The 24,256-nt window shown below is 38.2% G+C and overlaps 1 protein-coding gene across 1 annotated transcript in view; it reads left to right on the forward strand.

Annotated features, from left to right (window-relative positions):
- Positions 1–895: 895 nt before the first annotated feature.
- Positions 896–24,256, forward strand: part of Faf1 (Fas associated factor 1) — a 396,527-nt gene continuing 373,166 nt past the window's right edge. The window contains exon 1 of the mRNA XM_076860444.2: positions 896–1,015. Coding sequence (XP_076716559.1) covers positions 971–1,015 — 45 coding nt within the window. The 5' untranslated portion in view covers positions 896–970. The remainder of the gene's footprint in view (positions 1,016–24,256) is intronic.

Consider the following 24,256-nt stretch of genomic DNA (forward strand, 5'->3'; position numbering starts at 1 on the left):
GCCTTCCCCACGTATATGGTAGAAGGAGTTTGGGTACTTCTGTGGTACTGAGAGTCTGAGGATGCAGACCAAGAGGCTTGAGAATATATGTGACAGTGTTAGCGGGTTTTCACTGTAAGGTTGACGATTAGGGACTGCATATGAAGCTGTATTTTGGTGAAACTTAAAATGTACATTTGTGAAATGCTAGTTAGACGGGTTGTGAGAATGTGTTGAGTTGTTAAGACGCTGTAGGTGTGTGACTAACCACGTGAGGCGAAGACTCTGAACCCCGCCCCAGCCAGCTGGAGGCAGTACCCCCAGGCCTTAGCTTAAACCCAAACCGGAATAACCCGTTGCTGGACTTCCAGCTCCCGCAGTTGCTGGTTGGCGTCTGCGCTGCGCCGGTAGGCATCTCCTCCCGGTAGTCGCGCTCCCAGCGCTTGACAGGAGGGCAGTCACGTGATAGCCGCAAAGCGGTGCTTTGCGACCTCGATGACAGGCAAAATGTGCGACAGCTCTGGCGCTGGCCAACCAGGGGCGGAGGCGGCAGCCAGGGAGGAAGCGGAGGAGGCGGAGGCGGCCGTGGCGTTCGCCCGCCTGCTTGTTCGCTTCGTTTCCCCGCCCCCGCCGGTCTTGTCGTGGCTGAAGGGTGCCGGCTGCGCGCTGTCGCAACCTGCCCTCATCCTGGCCGGCGACAGTAAGACCTGATCCGCAGTCAATCCAACCTCCCTGTTGGGGCGGCTGCGGTGCGGGCTCCGTGGGGCCTTGGCAGGCTGCTGGGGCGCCTGAAGGTTACCGAGTGCATGAGCACCTAGCGCCTCCCGCGCTGCCCCGCCCGCCGGCCCGCGGGCCCGCCCGCCGGCTCGCCCGCCAGCCCCTCGGCGCCCGGCGGCGGCGGCGGCGGCGGCGGCGGAGACGGCCGCAGGAGGCGCCGTCTCCCTCCCAGGTGCGCGCTTCGCTCCCGGAGCCGCGGTACTCGGCGGCCGCCATGGCGTCCAACATGGACCGGGAGATGATCCTGGCGGATTTTCAGGTGAGGTTTTGGCCTGATTCTCCTCCCTCTTCCAGCCTCGTGAATTCCGGGTATCTGAAAGGTGGCCTCTTCCCAGCGTTTGTTTGAGCACTGCAGTGGTGTGTGGTTGAGGCTTTTATACGGGACATGATGTGTGTGTGTGTGTGTGTGTGTGTGTGTGTGTGTTGTGAATCGTAAGCCGTGGGGAAGCATAATTCATTTGCTACTGTGGGTGTATGTAGAATGTATTAAGTACGGATTGAATGAGATATTTAGGTTGGAGGTTATGAATTTTGGGTTACTATGTGTGGAGTGTTTATCACATAAGGAATGTGTAAAATTTGGGGGTATTAAGTGAGGGGCCATTAAGTATGAGGTGTTTGGGTTGTTCCATGAGGAGCTTGGGATGTTTGGAGTGTGTGCGTGTGTATGTGTGTGAGTGTGTTTGTGTGTAGTGTGTGTTATGGGTGTGGTGTATTGTATTAAGGGAAGAATAAAACAGAATGATGAGGAGGTGGTGGTGAGAGTAGCTGGGCATTCTAGTCCTTTTCAAAGAGAAATAAATATTTGAGACTTTGAGTGCCTTACTGGAATCTTTGGAGGGTAAGAAGATAAGGAAGAGACAGTAGTCTGTATTCCATTGTATTCTCTACAGTGATTTCACGTGCTTAATAACCAATTCATATGTTGCGGCTCCCCCTCCCCTACAGATTTAAATGCTTGGTTGGTGTACTGTCTCCAGGAATAACTTGAAAGATAAGTAAAGGTTATTCCCCGCAATAGTGACACTGGCACGTAAGTATCTTAGGGAGGCCCTTTCAAATTAGAGCTGTATGCATCAGGAGATAGTTGTAGTTAGAAGTGATACTCTTTGAATGTTAACTTTGTCTTTTGCTGTTTGGTGAAGAAAATATTTTAGTCTTTTTATCCATTTTGACATTAACTTAGAAGGTATTGTCAAGTATAGTCAGACTTTTGTTGCTGTGATCCAACACTAGCATGGTAGGCATCATTTTCCTCACTGAGCTTTTCTTGGGCTTCTTCCCCACCCCCGACCCCTTTATTATTTATTTTTACAACTTCATGTTCTGGTGACCATTTTGATCATTTCCAGAGTTTGTTCTTTTGGTTACTCTGTGGTATGTGATGTGCTGGGAATGTTCAAGTAGCTACATTTTCTTTATAATTACTCACAAGACTAGGAAAAGGAAGAATCTTAAAATAAGTTGACTACAAGATTTTGTTGTTTTGTAGGTTTAGGAATGGCCTGAGGTCTTTTGCTTGCCTAAATCTTTCATTATTTTTTTGGTTTTGCTTTTTTGTTTTAAATCCTTCAGTTCAGTCTTTACTGTGGTATGCATTGTGTGAAAAAGAACTCTATATTTCTGGGTATAATTTTATCCTGTTATAAAACTGTTGTATTCTGATGGGAAAGTCTTTGGTCAATAAAAAGTGCAGTTTACTTTGTTAAAAGCCCTAAGGTAGTTATAACTTTATTTTGATTTCACCAAACTTTTTACCTCTAATAATTTGTTGCTGCTTTCAGTTTTATTATTTGTGACAATTATTATGCTTACTGTTTAATCTTACATTGACTAAAAAACTGGAAATTTAGTTTTTTTTTTGGGGGGGGGAGGGAGGTACCAGTTATTGAATCCAGGGATGCTTAATCACTGACCATGTCTCTAGCCTTTTTTATTTTTTATTTTGAGATAGGTTCTTGCTAGGTGCTTACCACTTCACTAAGTTGCTGAAGCTGGCCTTGAATTTGAGATCCTCCTGCTTCAGCTTCCTTTGTGCTGTAATTTCAAGCTTGCATCCCTGCCCCCCCCCCCTTTTTTGTGCTGTGAAGATTTGAATCCAGGGCCTTAAGCATGCTGTGTAAGAGCTTTACCACTGAGTTATATCCCCAGCCCAGGTTCTTACTCTAAGAGGCAAAGTTAATATTTTTCTGATAAGTATCTGGAGTTTTGGTCATGATTATTTTGATCTCAATAAATTTGAAGAAGATTTTCTTTTACTGGAATGGTCCTGTTGGCCAAAGAAAATGCTGTGCATTATTGTTTATTAATGAAAAAACAAAAAAACTTAATGGCATGTGCTGTGAATGGTTGTTTACCAAATGGGAAAGTTAATTTTATATTGTCAAATAGCTAAGAAGATATTATTGATAGAATAAAAAGCTATTTAGAAAGCTATATACATGTTAAACACATTAACCTTTTGTATATTTAGGAACCTGTAATCCTCTTAGAAATCAAGATGCAAGAGAAGTTTGCTTTTGTAGTTTTACTTTAAAATTGATTATACTTCCTGTTTTTTATACAGTATGTTTTTTCAGGACTGACTTTTAAAAATAAGCATTTATGGGGCTGGGGATGTGGCTCAAGTGGTAGTGTGCTCACTTAGCATGTGTGAAGCAGTGGGTTCGATTCTCAGCACCACATAAAAACAAAATAAAGATATTTTGTCCACCTAAAACTAAAAAATAAATATTAAAAAAGCATTTATCCAGTTATATGAAAACCAGGTAATTTATTTTAAAGATTATACTTAAAAGACTTGGGTGTAGGATGTGAAGGTGATCTGGCTGCAACATCTGTTACCCTATTGATCATCAGGGTTGATTCAGCTGATCTGGCTGACTAGGCTGATGTCCCCTTCCTTCCTCACCACTCCTTGTGTGTCCCAAAGCTGCTGAAGAGGACAACCTTCCCCTATAGAGGAGAATATAGAGTAGGACCCTACTTGGGTCAAAGGTATGGCCAAGGGTATACGAGTAGCAGCATTCCCTTTCTAGAACCTTCAGACAGTTTCTCAAGAGTGTATATAGATTATTGGATGACATCAGATTCTTCTATAACTGAACAAATTATTTTCCCCCCACAAAAATGAATATATCAAATTCATATTTTGTTTATCTATTTATGATTTGAGAATGTCTAATAACTTGAGAGTTCATTGTCTTTGTAGAAAAGACATAATTCAAAAATTTGATTAGATTTAAAATTCAATTTTGATCATTGCTGGACAATAGGTTCTAATAAATACAATGTTTAAGTATGGAAAAGCTTTTTTTTTTTTTTTTTTTTTTTTTAACAGTAGTAGTAGGGATTAAAAATAGGGGAGCTCTACCACTTGAGCTGTATCCCCAGCCCTTTTATTTTTTAGTTTTAGACACTATCTTGCTAAGTTGCTTAGGGCCTGGCTAAATGACTGAAGCTGGCCTGGAACGTGTGGTCCTCCTGCTTTAGCCTCCTGAGTAACTGGGATTGCAGGTGTGCTACAACTGTAAAATCTTTTGAGAAGGAATTTTATATTATTTTTGACTATTTCAACTCACTAGAGAAAAGGCTTCTATTGAAATCAGTGGAGAAGTGGTGATAAGAGGTGAATGGAAGATTATAGCTCATACTTAATGGGATAGTATAGGTGGGGGAATTTAGTACAAGTCAAACAGCCCCCTCCTGAAAATTATCCCAGTTAAGTAAATATTTTATTTTTTGTAGTGCTGGGGATCAAGTTTAGGGCCTTGTACATGCTAGGCAGGCACTTTACCACTGAACTACAATCTCAACCATAAAAAAATTAATTGTGGTAAAATATGTATACTAAAATTTGCCATATTAAGCTCCTTTAAGTCTTAAATGGGATTAAGTACATTCACATTGCAGTGTAACCATGACCACCAACCATCTTCAGAACTCTTTTCATCCTATAAAACTGTAACTATGTATCCATTCCTCTCGGTCTCTGGCCCCTGGCAACTACTATTCTATTCCCTCTTCATGAATTTGACTGTTCTAGATAGCTTATATAAATGGAATCATATACTCTTCATCCTTTTGTGACTGGCTTATTCCACTTATAATATATTCAAGGTTTATCAATTTTGTGTTATGTGTCAGAATTTTATTCCCTTTTATAGCTAAATAATGTTCCATTGTTTGTATATTTCACATTTTGTTTATTCATACATTTCCAATGGACATAGATTCTCACCTTCTGGCTATTATGAATAATGCTGCTATGAACACTGATGTATACATATTTGTTTGAATCCCTGCTTTCAGTTCTTTTGGGTATATACCCAGAAGTAAAATTGCTGAATCAAATGATAATTCTAATTTTAGTTTTTTAGAAACTGCCATACTGTTATCTGTAGTGGCTGCACCACCAAAATTTGAATGGAGAGAATGCCAGCATCTTGTTTAGTAAATTATTTTTAAAGTTAGCTCTGAGCTAGTGAATTTAGAATTTGGAATATTTTACCAAAATGTACCTTTAAACATACATAGTGTTGTTAGCACAGTGTGTTACTGGTATAGGAATAAATAGAATAGTACACCTACAGTTCTTCCTAGCTATACCCAGGAGGGAGTGTAAAGAAATTTCCTGGGTTTAAAAAACAGATAGGCATTGATTAATCATGAGATCCCCCCCCCAATGTTTTTATAACAGAGATACATTCAAGTGAAAGTTCTAAATCTTGTTCTTTTAGTAATTGTAGAATTCTTCAACAACTGATTTTTATTCTTTCTTTTCCTTTACAAAAATCATTCAATCAAACAAACTTTGAAGCCCTATTTGGTTTGTTTATAGATGTGAAAATAGTTATCTAGACAATCATAGTTGCTGTCAGATAATTTCAGTAATATTAGTTATCTCCTATGTAGTTTTGGGTTGACCACAAATATGAGCCTGTCTCCACCCACCTTAACCTTTTGGTTACTGTCATGGTGATTTCTTTTCTAAAATAAAATTTTATAGCTCCAAAATAAACTTTTATGGTGGCGCATCTTTAATTCCAGTGACTCAGGAGGCTATTGGAGGAGGATTGCAAGTTCAAGGCCAGCCTCACCAATTTTTAGCAAGACCCTATCTCAAAATAAAAAGGACTGGGGATGTTGTAACTTAGTGATAAAATGTCCCTGAGTTCAATACCAACTACCCCCCCCCCCCAATATATATGTATTATATAAAAAACATTTTTCCTTTGGGAACAAAAAGGGGGAGTATCCATTTAGATTAGTATCACAGTTTGTTTTATATTTTTCTATTTTTGTTTCTCTGTTGCTGATAATACAGAGACAGAGAGCATAGTGCTACTCAAGTGAAGAAAAAAAGAACAACTCCCAGTAGTAGTAATATTTTGTTTCAGACTTTCTCAGAAAGAAAACCCTGTCTGCCTTGCTAAAAAGTATTTTTTCTGGATCTAGTGATCATAGATTAAGAATTCCTTTATTTTTTTCTCAAATTTGGCATTGATTTTGGTGTTACTTTTTTTTTTTTTTTGGTGGTGCTGGGGATTGAACCCTGGGCCTTGTGCATGGTAGGCAAGCACTCTACCAACTTAGCTATATCCCCAGCCCCAATTTTGACGTTACTTTTAGTTATATTTCCTATATAGAACTATAAGTAAATCACACTTTTGTTTCTCCATTTAGTAATTTTTTTTGGGGAGGACTGGAGGTTGAATCTAGGGGGTGCTTTACAACCACTGAGCTACATTCCCAGCCCTTTTAAATTTTTTTTCTTTTCTTTTCTTTTTTTTTTTTTTTTTTTTTTTGAGAGGGTCTCACTAAGTTGCTTTGGGCCTTGCTAAGTTTTTGAGGCTGGTCTTGAACTTGTGATACTCCTCCCTCGGCCTCCAGAATTACCATGCAGTTTTAAGATTTCATTGGCCTCTGAGCTCCTTTTTGAAGTATAGTGTTCCATGACACCTGTCTACTGAACATAGTCTCTGCCCCTTTATAACTTTGTCTTCTTCTAAATGAAGTTTTAAAATTTTATGTTCAGTTGTAGGTAGACATAGTAACTTTATTTTATTTATTTATTTTTATGTGGTGCTGAGGATTGAACCCAGTGCCTCACACATGCTAGACAAGTGCTCTACCACAGAGCCACAACACCAGCCCCTAAATGAAGTTTTGATTCTCCTTTCTTTCTTCTTTATTTTGATGCAAAGAGATATCTTCTGCAAAAGAGGCTGGTAGACTGTGTGAGCTGAAATGGTAGTAATCCAAGCAGATGGGTATTCTTTGTGATATGTGGATTAGGGATCAAACTAAGTATCCATGGGACATTTTGCATTCCTGAAAGGAATGTGTAAGAGATTGAGTTCTGTGACCACAAACAGTTTTGTATCCATCCTTTTTTTCTTTCTCCTCTAACCTCTTGTAGAGGGACAATTCATGTTGTTTTAGATTTGGATTGTAGGCTATTGGGGAAATAAAGTTTTGGCATGTAGAATGAAGTTTAATAGTTTGTGGTTAAGGATGTGACTTTGGCTTATCCAAACCATTTGGATTTAAATCGTAGCTCTGGGTTGGAGTTGTGGCTTAGTTGTAGAACGCTTGCCTAACACACGTGAGGCACTGGGTTCGATCCTCAGCACCATATAAAAATAAATAAAATAAAATTATTGTGTCCATCTACAACCAAAAAAAAAATCATAGTTCTGCTACTCATCTTGCAGTCTTTGGCTAGTCACTTCACACCTCTTTGCCTCAGTTTCTGAATATGCAAAATGAGTTAACACATGTAAAATAATTAGAACAGATGTCTGATGTAGAAACAACAAATTCTAGCTGTTACTTTCATTTTTGACAATTTTAAGATGAATACTATAAGGGAACTTCAGAGGTTATCTGTTCGAAGCTTGTCATTTTTTCTTTTGTGGAAATTGAGATTCCAGAGAAAAGGAGCCGAATTGTCCAAGGTCATGGTTTGGTTTGGAACAAAAATTTTATCCATGTACACGTAAGAGTGTTCATTTTCTAGCTAATTTGTCAGATAGCTTGAAGTTTTTGAGGAAAATAGATCTGCTCTTCAGAAATTTCTCCAAACGAGGAAACTTATATATGTATATAAACTTAAATATTTAAATTTATATACATACACACGCATGCACACACTCACATATATGAAGATATATATGTGTGTATATATGATATATATGATATATATGATATATATAATATATGTATATTATATACATATATGAAATAACAAGTCAGGTGTTGTGGTGTATACCTGTAGTACTAGCCATTTGGGAGAGTTGATCATTTGAGCTCACTTGTTTGAGACCAGCCTTGGCAATATAGCAAGACTCCACCCCCACCCCAAAGATGCCTTACATGTAGTAGATGTGTAGGAAAGCTGGCACTTTGGTAGTTCCCAGTCTACCACTTAGTGCCATGCTGCTTTATCATAGGCAGTTGAAAAGCCATGGAATGAACAGAGTCTCTATATTTGCTCAGCTTGGTTAGGTTGATGCCTGCTGTTTGCTTGAATTGTTTTATGGTTCCTTTACCTCAGGAGTTAGCAGACTATATTTTGCAGGCTGACTGCTTGTTTTTGTAAGTAAATATTGGTTAGAATATAGTTAACATGCATTGGTTTGCCTCTGTTTTCTTTCTTGCTGTAGTGATATTTGAGTAATTGCGAAAAAGACTATATGACCTATAAGCCTAAAATATTTATTAGTTGGCCCCTTAGGATAAAAGTTATTCCTGACTTTCCTCAATGAAACCATTATTTTTCTTTCTAGGTTTTAATAACTTCACAGTGCCTCCCAGGTAGCAGTATATGGTTACACCTCCATAGGAGGCAGTTGTTAGAGCATTGAATTTAACATAAATTTGCTGGAACTGTAGTGTTTTGTTTGTTTTGGGTATGATTCTCAGAGCATATTTAATAAATAGAATGCAGATCTGTCTAGAGTCCTGTATAGGTTAAAAGTGGACTAGATCAGGCCAAATAAAATCTAGACAGTTACTTGGCAGCAGTGGGGTTAAGGACATTTAACTGTAATTCAGGTAATTGATTTAGATTAGGAATCAACAAACTACAGCCTGAGGCCAAACCACTACCTGTTTTTGTAAATAAAGTTTTATTGAACATAGTCACTCATATTTGTTTACATGTTGTCTCTGGCCAGTTTGTCTTCAATAGCAGAGTTGAGTAGCTGTGTGGCCTTTGAAGGCGAAAATATTTACTATATCCCTTATAGAAAGTTTATTGATCTAGAACAGTGGTGATTTCTGTATTCCCTCCTCCTGCCAACATTAGGCAATGTCTATAGATCCTTTTTATTTTTTTGGCTGTCATAGCTGGAGGGTGCTGCTGGCATTTAGTGAATAGAGACCAAGGATGCTGTTAAACATTTTGTAATGCTCAGAATATCTTCCCACCCACAATGAAGAGTTATCTGTTCCTGAATGTTGATAGGGCTAAAAAAATTTTGATCTAAATCAGTTGTTCTCAAAGTTTAGCTTGCATCAGAATAATTTGGAGGGCTTGTTATACCATAGGTTGCTGGACCTCTACCCCAATATTTTTGATTCACTGGGTCTGAGGTAGGCTCTGCAATTTGGATTTTTACCACATTCCTAGATTATGATAATTCTGTTGATCTAAGGATATGTAGTTTGGATTTTTACCATGTTTCCCAGATTATGCTAGGGCTGCTGATCTCAGGACTATACTTGAAAACCACTGATTTAGGTGACTTTTGAAATTCTATCCATTCCTGTAATTCTTTGATTTTGTGATCTTAAGTACTGTTCCATGTCTGTGACTTAGAAAAATGAAATATTTCAGTATATACTTGATGCTTTGGCTGTTTCATGACTCTGTGTCTTTGGATCCTTAATTTTTGTGTCCCTTTGGAAAATTTATATTCATCTTTCAAAATCTGCTGCCTACCTTTTGCTTATAAACATTCGTACCCTATGTCCAGTCGGTTTAATAATTTCTTCTTCTTGTTTTTGAGCCATGTGAGATCGTCTTTGATCAGTTTCCCTGTTCTTTCCCATAATGTAAGCTCTTTGGGGGAACAACTACTTAACTCTTAACCATTTGTTCCTATAGTGTCTAGTAATAAGTACTCAGTGAATATTTATTAGTATATAGCTGTTAATTTAGTTATGGCACAAATAGGATATATATATATATATATATAATATATGTAAAATATGTATATTGTTATTGGGGATTTAACCTGGAGGTGCTTAACTATTGAGCCATATCACCATCCCTTTATTTTATTTTTTGAGACAGGGTCTTACTAAGTTGCTGTGGCTGGTTTTGAACCTGGGATCCTCTTGTCTCAAACTTCTGAGTTGCTGGGATTACAGGTGTGTGCCACCACATCTGGTTAAATTTTTATGTTTTTAAGTATCTACTGTTTATGGATATGATTTTGAATAATCAAAATCATTCTCTCTGCCTTTGAGAGAATAAAAATTTGTTATATTACGTTGAGGATTATAACTTCCAAGTGATCTGAATATAGTGACTTGATTTAGATTTTATGAAGGGCCTCAGTAAGGTAATATGGTAAAATGTCAGGCTTGAGTCCAAGAACTTTGTAAACATTTTAATATTATTACTGAATTGTTGTGTCAGTCACTCTTCTTGATTATAGTTTCACTCTCAACTTTTTTTTTTCCCCAGTGCTAGGATTTGAACATGTTCTACTGTTCAGTTATACTGCATCCCTCCAATTTTTTTTTTTAAATATTTATTTTTTGGTTATCGGCGGATACAACATCTTTGTTTGTATGTGGTGCTGAGGATCGAACCCGGGCTGCACGCATGCCAGGTGAGCGCGCTACCGCTTGAGCCACATCCCTAGCCCCCCTCCAATTGTTTTTTAAGGCAGACATTTTAATCTTAAATCAAAATTGTTCACCATGTTAATCACTAATCATAGGTTTTACAATGAGCTTGACACCTAATTTCAAAAAGTAGTCTAGCTAAATTAACAGGACCTGCCTTTATTTATGGTTATAGAGAAATTATTGAGATAGAAAGGATGAGATGTCAAGCTGTAGTAGAGGAAGGAGAATTTTCAGATTATGTGTACCTTAATGGCTTTAGAGTTAGGTTTGAGTCACTTTCTTTTTCTTTGCAACTCACCTTGATTCTCTGGATTCTTTAATGGTAGCTACTATAATATAAGAGTGTTACTGAGAGGAATCTTTTTATCTTGATCCCTGCTGGCTCTCTTGCCTTCTTTTTCCCCAATGGACAGAAGTTATTGAATTATTTTTTAAAGTCAATTTAAATGTATCTTTTGGCATCTCCTTAAAGTGAGGTGGAGACACAATTGAGGAGTCATATTTTAAGTTTAATAGCTTTGGGTTCCTTTACATGTTTCAGATAGCCATGCAAGGTACTTAATATATAACCTTTATAGTGACCCTGCATTGGGATATAGTGACATAATTCTCCATGTTTTTTTGCATATCTTGTTGAGCAGAGGCATTGATTACCTTTGTTTCTTTTTCAAGCATGTCCCTATTGAAAAGCTTTGGAAGATAGAGATAATATCTCCCTCTGGAATGAAGGGCAGGCACACATACTTTCCATTATAAAATATTTGAATTCTCTAGGTTCTGAGTTCCTTTTCTGTAATGCATTCCACTGCATGTGCAGGTATCAGCCTACTTTGTGGCATTCTGTGGGAAATGGAATTGGAGAATCGGTGCAAGAAAATGCTGTTACTCTGACTATGATATTACTCTGAATGATTAAGTTCATTGTTCTTGACCTAGGAATTAGTGTTTTTGGCCAGCACCTATGAAACTGGCAGGCAAAATTGTTAGTTTGCAAGTAGGAAAAAATCTTTGCAGTTTTTAACAGTTTTGGTGACAAGGATAGAATGTTGACAGACATGACATTTTGGAAGAAGAAAGATGAAGAACTTATAGCCTAGTTAACAGAATTTGGGGAATCTCATGGGAATTAGTAGAAACATGTGACCAAATTGTTCTTTTTTCTCTATTGTCTGTTAGTGGGGAGGTAGTTGCACACTAAATTCAAAGAAGTTGGGTTGAAGATGGCTGTCTGAACATTTCTCTGGTTGTTACTAATTCTTTTGGGTGGGCAGGACTTTTTTTAAAAAAATATTTATTGTTATTATTTTTTTATTGGATACAATACCTTTATTTTATTTATTTATTTTTATGTGGTGCTGAGGATCTAACCCAGGGCCACGCGCGTGCTTGGCCATCACTCTACTGCTGAGCCACAGGCCTGGGAAGGACTTTTTTGACCATTCTGAAGGTTAGCCTCAGGCTCTCCCCATTGTAACTACTAGTACTAAGATGTGTTGGGTTTGAGCAGGAGATTCATCCCCCCTTCAGACAAGAGTTTTGGATGTGTGTACTTACTTTAGAGCATGAAAGGATGCAAATTTGCAGCTTCTGGGGCAAAAAACAAATTTGCTAGGAACCTTGGTTTGCCTGAGAGATGGAGTGCTGCTTAATGTCTATGGTTCAGCCTCTTTGGAGTAAACTTTATTTCCCCTTTTGCTGTTTTAAGCAAAGCCACTGGCACAACGGAGACCTCAATTCACAGAAATTTCATTCTAAACCTGGGCCTAGGTCACTGATGGTTCAGCCAGGCAGAAAGATGATTATGTTTGCTTAGTTCTGAATCTGTTCAGCCTGTGCACTAGCTAGGCAGACTGAAAATGGGTATGATTGCTCTGTTCATTGGGCAGAACTCAAGGCTGTTCTTAAAGCTCTGGCCAGTACTCTTGATGAAACTTGTTTTTACTGACTTTTGCCTGTTGCCAATGGCATAGCTCTTTGGTCTGCCACTTGGAAAACTCTAGACTTGCAGATTGATGACAGTTCTTTTTAAACCTATGAATTATACAAATAAATTATAGATACTGATCAAACCATTTGTATCACTCATGAAGATGTCCACGGTAAGGACTTGTTTTCTGATGAAGTTTACTAGAATCAAGTTTCTGATTGAGGCCATGCTGTCCATACCCATGTTGTCTGTATTCATCATTGTATTTATTAGATGTGATGGCATATCAACCATCATCAACTGAGCACAAAGTAAAGGACTCTGTGTCTGACACAAAGGATAGCACTACGTGTCAGATTTATAACTCCTGCCAAAAGTTTACCCATTTGTCTTGGGATAAGAGAAACCAATTGCATAGGGGGGCATGACCACTGCCTACACCTAGCAGATTATATATTGGATCTTTGACCTTTCTCTCAGAGCTGTCAGTGGTGCCTCATTGATGTTGGCACTTCTTCTAGTTGTGATGTTGCTGTTGCACTCTAATCAGCTGGTTCTGGCTACACCATTGTGGCCCTAGAAACTAACCTGTATTATGTTTTTGACTTTCTAGACCATTTTCATTCCCATGGTGATGCACCTTCAATAGTGGTTGATATTTTATGGACTGTTTGTTTTCCTTGCCAGTCACAGATGTGTAGTTTGTCGATGAACATTGAACATTGGGACAGTTTTTTCAAAAATCAAATTTGACATCCTTTGCTTCCTCCTAGTTCACATACCTTAGTAAGTTAGTTTGGTCTCTGAATACAACTCTCCCCAGAAAGGAATTGTCTAAGCTTGATCACTTTCTGAGTAATGATCAGGACAGAAGAGGTGGGAAGTTTATAGCCTTGTTTTGAAAAATTGAGATTCCACGTCGACCGTTTGTGGGCATGTTGTTTCTGTTTTTCCACTAGCAGCAACTGCAAACCAGCTTGGCTGGTGTGTACCTTCTATGTGGTGGCAAGACCAAATGGTGGCTTTCAGAATTCAAATCTAGTTCTTGTTCAGCTACCTAGAGTCTCTTGTTGGATTGATACAGTTCTAGAATATCAGAATAGTGACTGTGGTTTAGTATACTGATTGCTGTGTCCATTGGTGGCCCATGTGGGCCAGTGGAGGCCATAATGGGTTTTTATAGGTTTCATAAAAATTCTATTGAACTTCTTGTACTTGACATTTCTGGATAAAAGGTCTAGTGCCGCAGTCCCGCTGCAGCAAAATAACCGGGGGGGGGGGGTGGTGGTGGTGGTGGTGGTGGTGGTGAGGAGCAACCTGTGTAGATTGATACAGCAGGAGTGGGAGCTGTTTATTGTAAGACAACAGAAGTATTTATACATTCTACACAGCTTATCTTAATTAGCATAAACTAGATACAGCAGTCAACCAATAAGGAATCTCCACACTTAATGGCTCACTGGTGTTACTTCACAAACCATTCCCTCTGGTATTTTGCCAGGTGCCATCCAGACTTGTTTACAGACTCTTAACATTTCTCTGGCAAAATGCCAGGCGCCATCCTGACTTGTTTACAGACTCTAACATTTCCCCCTTTTGTTTAATTTAAATAACGACCATAGTGGTTTTTACACAAACACCATAAATAATCTGCTACAAGCAGAAGGGGAGGATACAAAATGCCATAATACCAAGCCAATTGATGGCTCCATGCAAGAAGCCCTTGGAAAAATTATACCAGCAATGACATCGTTAGCAAAGATACAGTTACAATTTGTTGTAGATTACAGTTTGTTGTCTCAGTCCAGGTAAAGCAGTGTCTCAATAGATTAACTCCCAGTCCAGGTAAATCACAGTCCAGGTAAGTTCTGCAGGCAGCTAGCTTAAATCACAGTCCAGGTAAGTTCTGCAGGCAGCTAGCTTGATCCGAAGTCTCATCTGGTTCTCAGCAACACTGGAAATTCTTCCACCCTCGTCCTCATCGGCACTGGGATGAAGGCAGGAACTCCAGATGGCTAAAGAAAATCCTGTAGTATTCCACTAAGAAAACAACCTTCTGAACAATTTAGTATATTATCTCAAGGTTTTTTACATTTGAAATAAGCCTTAATGGCGTTCATTACTCATTAGCCTCCAGGTGTGGGAGAACCATTATAGTTTAGTTATTGGCATTGAAAATGACCAAACATCAGGGACACCGGTAGCTTCTTCTGCTGGCTGTAGTGTTCCGGGCAGCCCCACATGGCCCCGGAGAGTGTCCTGGACTCAAACTGCTACTGGGCACAGGGAGCAAGAGCCTTCGAGACTGTGCCTCCAGGTCAGGTCTAGATTTGGGCGAGACTGTGCCTCCAGGTCAGGTCTAGATTTGGGCTCTCACAGTGGCGTCCCGCTCCCCTGGGCAGGGGGGCGGGGAAGAGCCCGCAACTGCTTGGAAAATCCTTGCTGCACCATGACTGGCTTGGGCAGGTGGCAGCCGCTGCGCCAATTCATGCAACCTCCAGTAACAAAAAGTATTCAGTAGTAGCCTTTTGCTGCAACATTTTTCCCTGATAATCTTTCTTCTTCTGAACTTTCTTCTTTCTGACTAGAGTTCTTGGGCTTCCATCAACACATGCCCTAACTGCTCTTGGTTCCACTGGGATGCCTTCTTCCTTTAGTAATTTACTTCTCACTCCTTCCTTATTTTCATCATAAAGACAATAAAATACACTGAGACAAAACAAGACACAAACATACTGTATCAATCTTCTCCATTTTTTCAAAATGGCCATTTTTCCTCTCGCCCTATCTGCCTAGGGACGAGCAGATTGCTCCCGTCCTATCTATGGACGGGCAGCTTTTTTTCGTCACTTACCCCCGAGTGTCCCGGGGCTCCCTGTACAGGCCACCATCTGCCGCAGTCCCGCTGCAGCAAAATAACTGGGGTGGGGTGGGGTGGGTGATGAGCAACTTGTGTAGATTGATACAGCAGGAGTGGGAGCCGTTTATTGTAAGACAACGGAAATATTTATACATTCTACACACTTATCTTAATTAGCATAAACTAGATACAGCAGTCAACCAATAAGGAATCTCCACACTTAATGGCTCACTGGTGTTACTTCACAAACCATTCCCTTTGGCATTTTGCCAGGTGCCATCCAGACTTGTTTACAGACTCTAACATTTCTCTGGAAAAATGCCAGGCGCCATCCTGACTTGTTTACAGACTCTAACAGTCTAGGTGTGAGTATGAAATGATTGGAAAAAAAAGATGAAGTTAATGGTTACTGGAATGGGAAATAATGACTTTTGTGGCAGTGAACAGAGCAATAGTCCTGATACTGGAGGAGGAAATATCTTAGACTTCTAATGGTTCAGGGGAGGGAAAGACATTAATGTTCTTTGTCTTTCACAACCACTCTTTTTTTTTTTTTTTAAATATTGTTGAGTTATCAATGGACCTTTATTTATTTTTTATTTGTATGCAGTGCTGAGAACCGATCCCAGTGTTTCTCACATGCTAGGCAAGTGCTCTACCACTGAGCCACAACCCCAGCCCTTCACAACCATTCTTTTTTTTTTTTTTTTTTTTAGTTGTAGTGGACTCAATACCTTTATTTTACTTATTTACTTATATGGGGTGCTGAGGATCGAACCCAGGCCTTGCAAGTACTAGGTGAGTGCTCTACCGCTGAGCCACAACCCCAGCCCTGACAACCATTCTTAAAGACTTTCTTATGAAGGAAAAAAGGAAAATTCCTAGATACAGCTCTTCTAAATTGCTGCAAGCCTGTTAAATTTAATTAACTATTGTATCTGGTATTCCCTTTTAGGTGGCTCTGCTCGGGATTTGCTGTTCTCCTTATTGGGATTGGCCCTAGCTCTGTATCTTCCATGCAAAAAAAGTGTCAAAACACTCAGATGTCTTCTTCACTGCATCCCATAGCCTTCACTCAGAGAATTTGTGGGGCAGAGCCACCTGAATTTTGGCCTGGATAGGGGCTGGACTGACCTTATTTATTCCTTCCCAAAACAAGTATTAAGCCCTAGGTTGGGACATAGATTGACTGTGTTTCTTAACCTGAAGTAGATCCTATTTGTAAAGATCTAACAACCCTTTCTTTTTTTCTTCAATTAATTTTTTATTTGGTACATTATAATTATATGTAATAGTGGAGTACATTAAGACATTGGTATGCATACCTAATATAATTTGTTCAGTTTCATTCTCTAGTACTTTTTCTCTCCCCTCTTCCCTCCGCTGGTCCCTTTCTTTACTAAACTGGTCTCCCTTCTAATTTTATGAAATCACCCTCTTTCCTCCTCCCCTTTTTTTGTGTCTAGCTGCCACACGTGAGAGAAAACAGACAAACCTTGACTTCCCGAGTCTGGCTTATTTCACTTAAAATAATGATCTTAATTCCATCCATTTTCCTGTAACAACAATTTCATTATTTTTTTCCCTAAATGTTTATTTTTTAGTTTTAGGTGGACACAATATCTTTATTTTTTATTTTTATGTGGTGTTGAGGATCGAACCCAGTGCCCTGCACATGCCAGGCAAGCGAGCTACCGCTTGAGCCACATCCTCAGCCCCTCATTATTCTTTATGGCAGAATACAACTCTGTTGTATATACATACCTCTTTTTATTTATCTATTCATCTGTTGATGGACACTTAGGCTAGTTCTATAACTTTGATATTGTGAATTGTGCTTCTATAAATAGGGGCATGCATGTATTGCTACAGTATGTTGATTTTAATTTTTAAGGGTAATTACGGAGGAGTGATAACACCTGGGTCATATGGTGGTTCCATTCTTAGTATTTGAGGCACTCCATACTGATTGCTATAGTGGTTGCACTAATTTAAAGTCCTACAAACACTGTATAAATAGTGTTCTTTTTCCTCCACATCTTTGCCAGCATTTAGTATTATTTGTATGCTTGATGATTGCCAGTCTAACTAGTGAGATGAAAATCTTAGTGTTATTTTGACTTGTATTTCTCTGCTGAAATAGTGAACTTTTGTTCATTATTTGTTGGCCATTTGTATTCTTTTGAGAACTGCTTGCTCAGTTCACTTGTTGATTAGATCATCCCTTTTTCCCCTCTTGTGAGTCCTTTATTTATTCTGGATATTAGTCCTCTTTTGGAAGAGTAGCTGGCAAAGATTTTCTCCCATTCTGTAGGGCTTCTCTTCATACTTTTGTTTTCTTTGCTGCACAGAAGCTTTTTAATTTGATGCCATCCCATTTGTTAATTCTTTAAAAGGCCTATGAAGAAATTGTTGCCTATGCCTATATATTGGAGCGCTGACCCTATATTTTCTTTTTGCAGTTGCAAAGTTATTGGTCTAATTTCTAGGTCTAGGATTCATTTCAAGTTGACTTATGCAGGGTTAGAGGTAGGGATGTAGATTCATTCTTCTATGTATGGATATCCATTTTTATGAGTACCATTTAAAAAAGGCTCTCTTTTCTCCAATATATGTTTTTGACACCTTTGTCAATAATCAGGTGACTGTATATATCTATGTAAATTTATTTCTTTTATTCTATTGCATTGACTTGTATGTATATATTTATGGCAGTTACCGGGCTATTTTTGTTATTACAGCTCTGTAATATAATTTGAAATCAGGTATTATAATTCCTCCAGCATTGTTTTTTTTTTTTTGTTTACAATTGCTTTGGCTAGCCAGGCAGTGGAGGTGCATGGCTGTAATCCCAATGACTCAGGTAGGAGGATCACAAGTCCAAAGCCAGCTTTAGCAACTTAGTGAGGCCCTAAGCAACTTAGTGAGACCCTGTCTCAAAAAAAAGGGGAGGGGGTGTGCTGGGGTTGTGGCTGAATGTTTAAGTGTCTCTGGGTTAAATCCATAGTACCAAGAAACAAAAACAAAAAAGGATGGGTCTTTTATCTTCCATATGAATTTTAGGACTGTTTTTTCTAGTTCTATGAAGATTATCATTGGTATTTTGATGGGAATTGCATTGAATATATAGATCACTTTTAGTAATGTGGTCATTTAAACAATATTAATTCTGCCTAAGAACATGGATATTCTTTTCATCTTCTAAAATCTTCAATTTCTTTCTTCAGTGTTCTATAATTTTCATCATAGAGTTCTTTCACCTCCTTTGTTATCCATGCCATTAACCTGTATCTTGGATCCCTCTTGAATTTTAATGATTCTTTAATTTGGTCTTTTAATGTTGTTTCAGAGTTCTTGTATATTTTGATCATGGTAATTTACTAATATTGTCTGAATATTCAAGGCTGTCCACTTTGTTTTCCAGCTCTGGGATTCTGTCTTCTACTTGGTATACTCTATTGGGGAGACTTTCAGCTTAATTTTTTATATGATTTATTATGTCTTTCATTTCCAAGATTTGTTTGGTTCTTTTTCAATATCTCTATCTCTTTATTGAGGTCAGGCATTTGAGTTGTATACAGCAGAGTATGTGGGGTACACCCTCTGTGATCATTCTTCTAGACTTGACAACTCTGTATGTTCTAAAGAAATGGGATCTAGGATGAGGTCCTTTGTAGGTGTGGTGTACACACTTATCCTCTCTAGTGTTTTTATAGGAGCAAATGTCCACGAGTGGGACCTGAGGCCCCTCCCTAGCAATTTCTACTTGGGGTCTGATTGTTAGTTTGGTGGTTTATATCCCCTAATCTTTGTTTTAAATTATTGCTGAAGTTTTAGTGGGGTTAGATTGTGTGTGGAGCATGGAGCACTGTCTTTTAGCTTTACAGTCCTTTCTAGGAGCATTGTTTGTGCCCTTGGGACTGTACTACTTTAGTGTAAACCAAGCCTTGACTTGCCTGCCTCCTAAAAACATAGACTCTTGTACCTTTGAATTTTAAGGAAATATCAGTAGATTTTGTAGTCTGTAGACGACTTTTGAGATCTTTCCAAAGTGAGTTTATTTTTGGTTACTTGGGGAAGCTTCCCCAAGTGATAACTGATTTGTTACTTATGTATACTCTGTGAACACCTATCTCTATGAGGGGAGTGGTTCATTTAGCTTAGGCAGTATAAAATTTTTCTTTTGTTTTTTGACTTTTTTTTAGCTTAAGCAATCAGTGACAGTACTGTGGCCTTGAGATGGATTAAGGTCAGTCTCAATTCATTGACCAGAGTTGTTTAAGGATAAAATTGCCCTTGATTTTTCTTAGTGGGCTAAGGCAGTCTGCACAATTGCTAATCCATCCTATTGTTCTTGTATTAATGCCTTGGGAGAAATGGAAAAGCCACCTGGCTTTCTGAGTGTGTTGGTCAGGTTTTTGTCTCTGTGACCAAAATAGTGGACAAGAACAACTTAACGAAAAATTTATTTTAGGTTCAAGGTTTCAGAGGTTCAGTCCATGGTGGGCTGAAAGTGAGGCAAAACATCAGCGGGGAAGTGGAGAAGTGCTGCTTCATTTCTGGTGGCCAGGAAGCAGAGAGAGGGAGGGGGCCACAGGGAAGATGAATCTTTCTAGGGCTTACCCCTAGTGAGTCACCTCTTCCATCCATGCCCCCCCTGCCTATAGCTACCACCCTGTGAGTTCATTCAAACTAGGATGAACTGATTAGATAGGTTACAGCTCCTGTAAGCCAGTCATTTCACCTCCAAACATTTGTGCATTGACATAGGAACTTTTGGGTAACACCTCATATCCATATTATAACTCTGGGGTAGACCCTTATGGCTCGTAGGATTTATCTTATTTGGGTATGTGATCTTGAGGATTATGGTTAAAATCAATTGTGAAGATTGACCTCATCCTGCTGATCCTGCTGTTTAGTCTTGTTGATAGCAGCTTTAATTAATTATGTGTGAACAAATTGTCAGTTGGATTAATCAGAGTTGTTGATGGAGTGGCATACTCATTAAAAAAAATTCATCAACATCCAGGATGGCTATAAATGAGAGGATAATCTTTGAATGCAATCCTCTTTGTGTCTCCTACATTTCTGTACCTCTTATGAATAGAGGCACTGGTTGTTCTAGAATATCTTTGCAAGGATGTCATGTTTCACCCAGCCTTGATAGTGTTGCCTTCCAGACCAAAAGGCAGGTTACTTATAGTCTGTCAGATAAAGATATTTTTTGCCTCTAAAGAAATGGCAATCATAATTTTTATCCAATATAATTGATTCACATTCCATAAGCACAGGGTTCCTCTCCTCTAATGCAATTCACTGGATGTACGATGTCATTTGGCCCACTCTGTGTCATCCTGAGGTTTAGGAATTGTGTAAAAAGAATGCTGCTACTGTGATTATTATTGATGTGACTAGTAAATCTCTTTGTCCTTGACCCAAGAGTCTTGTATTTTCCTCTAGCATCCGTGAAATTATAATAGGATAAATTATTAGCTTGCAACTAAGTTGGGTAGAATCTTGGGTCCTTTACTGTTCTTACCACCCTACCTTGCAAGGTAGACAATACCTTATTTTACAGTTTGATTTAAAAGATAGTAATTATAATAACTACTACTAACATTTGCTAGCAGTTTCTTTCTGCTGGGCTCTTTGATAAGCTTTTTTATTTCTGTATTATTATATCTAATTGGTATACCCATCCAGTCTGTGATAGTCATTGTTATTATTTCCATTTAAAAATGAGAAAATAGGGCTGGGGTTGTGGCTCAGTGGTAGAGCACTCACCTAGCATGTGAGGCCCTGGGTTCGATCCTCAGCACCACATAAAAAAAAATAAATAAAATAAAGGTATTGTGTCCATCTACAACTTAAAAAAAAAAAAAGAAAATAGGAGATAAAAAGGTCAACTACCTAATGACAGGTTGTGAGTAACAAGGCTGAGATTGGAACTCAGCTATGTTTGACTATAAAGTCAAGTCTACAGTCTTATATGTCCATGTTTTCCAAATGTGCATGCTAGGACATAACCAAAGCTACAGAATAAGCCATGAGAGGTGGTATACACTACAATCTTAGCTACTTGTAAGACTGAAGCAGGAGGATCACAGCCCAGGAGTTTGAGGCCAGCCTGGACAACATAGCAAAACCCTGTCTCACAGACTAACAAAGCTATAGAATAAATGTACACATCTTTCTGAAGCATTGATTTATTAGAATAATTGAAAAAGAAAACTGTTTTCTTAAAACATAAATAACAATGATTATAATGTATAAAATTTGCATAAATTTTAAATAGAAAATGATTTCTAGGACATAATAAGTATGTGGCTTGCTTCATCTTCTCTTCTAATGGGGAATTTATTTCCCTTCTTCTGTTTGTATTGACTACAGTAGTGGGAAAATTTAAAAAGTACTGTGCCTTTTAAAAAACAAACCAAAACCACATACAGATATTTTTAAAATTTCTTCATTCTGTCATAGCTTTTTGGAATAAAGAAAGAATAGTAAAACCATTCCTGGTGTTCTTAGACTGACTGAGGCCAGTAGAGTAATAAACAAAACAAAACAGAAGCTGGAGTTTGTTGATTGCTTATAATGAAGATGTGTGTGGCAATGATAGTTATTGAGATTACTTAGTACTTCAACAAGAGATTATTTTGTTACTCATATTCTTTACCTTTTACATTTATAATTGTCTGTAAATTTTTGTCTTATTATCAGTCTATACTAGTGTTAAGTAATTTTGCCTTTTCTTTCTGGAAGTTGTATCAATTTGGGGTATATTCCCTATGGCTCAGTAGTAGAGCTTGATCCAAAAGTAACTGGCATTGTGAAAAAAATAATAGAATAGAATTGACTTCAGCTGAAGCAAGCAGGTCTCAAGGTGACTCATGGTATATTAGAAAAGGAAAACAGTGTTTACTGATTACTTTCAAATAATATAGTGAGAAATGTTATGTCAATGCTGACTGGTATTTGATAATATTAAATAATTATGTTTTTTAAGTGTGATTATGTATTGGGCTTTTTAAAAGTGTCATTGGCTCCTAGAGGCATGTATGGATGAGATGGTATGATATAAAGCATTTACTTCAAAAAGACTTGTGAGGGTGGGGTTAGGGTCAGCAGGAAGTGAAATGGTTAGCTGTAACCTGGTAACGATTTTAGAGAGTACTGTGTTCATGCTTGTTGTCTTTACTATTATCTCTACTCTTATATATACTTAAATTATCCATAATCAAATAAATAAAAAGATATGTTGCCAAAATAAAAATAACTTTGGGGAGGGTGTAAGCATTAATATAACAAGGTCATGTACTAATGTATGATTGGATTACAGTAGTGATGAGACTATTACAATGAAGTAATAGCATAGCAATCACAGTAATAATAATTACTGTGATTACTGTTACTCTCTAATCATAGCATTTAAGCAAAGTAGTTGGTAAATTTTGTCTATATTTGTTGTCACAGGAAATTTTTTTCTTTCTCTGTTTCTTTTTTTTTTTCTGTATATGGCAGAGTGATGGGGATTGAACCTAGGATTTTGTACATGTTAAGCATAAGCTCTACCATTTAACTATCTTCTCAGCTACCCTGATGTTTTAGTCAGCTTTTCTGCTGCTGTGACTAAAAGACCTGACAAGCAGTTTCAGAGAAGGACAAGTTTATTTGGGGTCTCACGGTTTTATAGATCTCAATCCTTAGACAGCAGGCTCCATTCCTTGGGGCACAAGGTGAGGCAGAACATTATGGTGGGAGAGTGTAGTGTAGGGAAGCAGCTCACATGATGATCAGACGGAGCGGGGGGGAGAGAAACTCTATTTGACAAATACAAAATATATTCCCCAATGGCATACCCCCAATGACCCACCTCCTCCAACCACACTCTACCTGCCTTCAGTCACCGCCCTATAATTTAATCCTATCAGGAGATTAATTCACTGATTGGGTTAAGGCTCTTAAAACCAAATAATTTCTCTTCTAAACCTTCTTGCATTGTCTCACACCTCAGCTTTTGGTGGACACCTCACATCCAAACCATAACACCAGAAGTTTTATAGTAGTTTTCTTGATAGATTATACTTGTACAAAGCACTAGCTTTGTAGAATAATTAATATAATCTCATCACCTTATTGGATCTTAATGGAATGAAAGCAAAACTCAACAGCAAGAAAAATAAGAGAAATCATATTAACACGTGGAGATTGAACAATACTCTTTTAAATGAAGAATGAATAAAAGAAGAAAGAGTAGAAATCAAGAAATTCTTAGAAACAAATGAGAATAGAGATACAGCATATCAAAATCTCTAGTACAGTATGTAAGTACTTCCAAGAGGAAAATTTATAGCATTGAGTGCTTACTGTGAAAAATTATATCCCCAAAAAGTAAAAGTATGCTTCACCGCAAGGCCTTAGAAAAGGAACTAATTCCAAAATCAATAGAAGACAGAAAATAATTAAGATCAGAGCCAAAATTATGAAACTGAGAACAAAACCCACACAGGATCAATGCAATGAACGCAGTAAATAAGATTGATAAACCCTTGCTAAATTAACCAAAAGAGAGAGAGAGATGGGGCTGGGGTTGTAGCTCAATGGTAGAGCACTTGCCTAGTACATGTGAGGCACTGGGTTCTATCCTCAGCACCACATAAAAATAAATAAAAGTGGGCTGGGATTGAGGCTCAGTGGCAAAGTGCTTGTGTGAGGCACTGGGTCCGATTCTCAGCACCGGGTATCAATAAATAAAATAAAAGTCCATTGACAGCTAAAAAAGAAAAAAATAAATTATTGTATCCATCTACAAACTTAAAAAAAATTAAAAAAGAAAGAGAAGATGC

Source organism: Callospermophilus lateralis, chromosome 7 (genome assembly GCF_048772815.1).
Source record: "Callospermophilus lateralis isolate mCalLat2 chromosome 7, mCalLat2.hap1, whole genome shotgun sequence".
In the NCBI taxonomy this organism is placed as follows: domain Eukaryota; kingdom Metazoa; phylum Chordata; class Mammalia; order Rodentia; family Sciuridae; genus Callospermophilus; species Callospermophilus lateralis.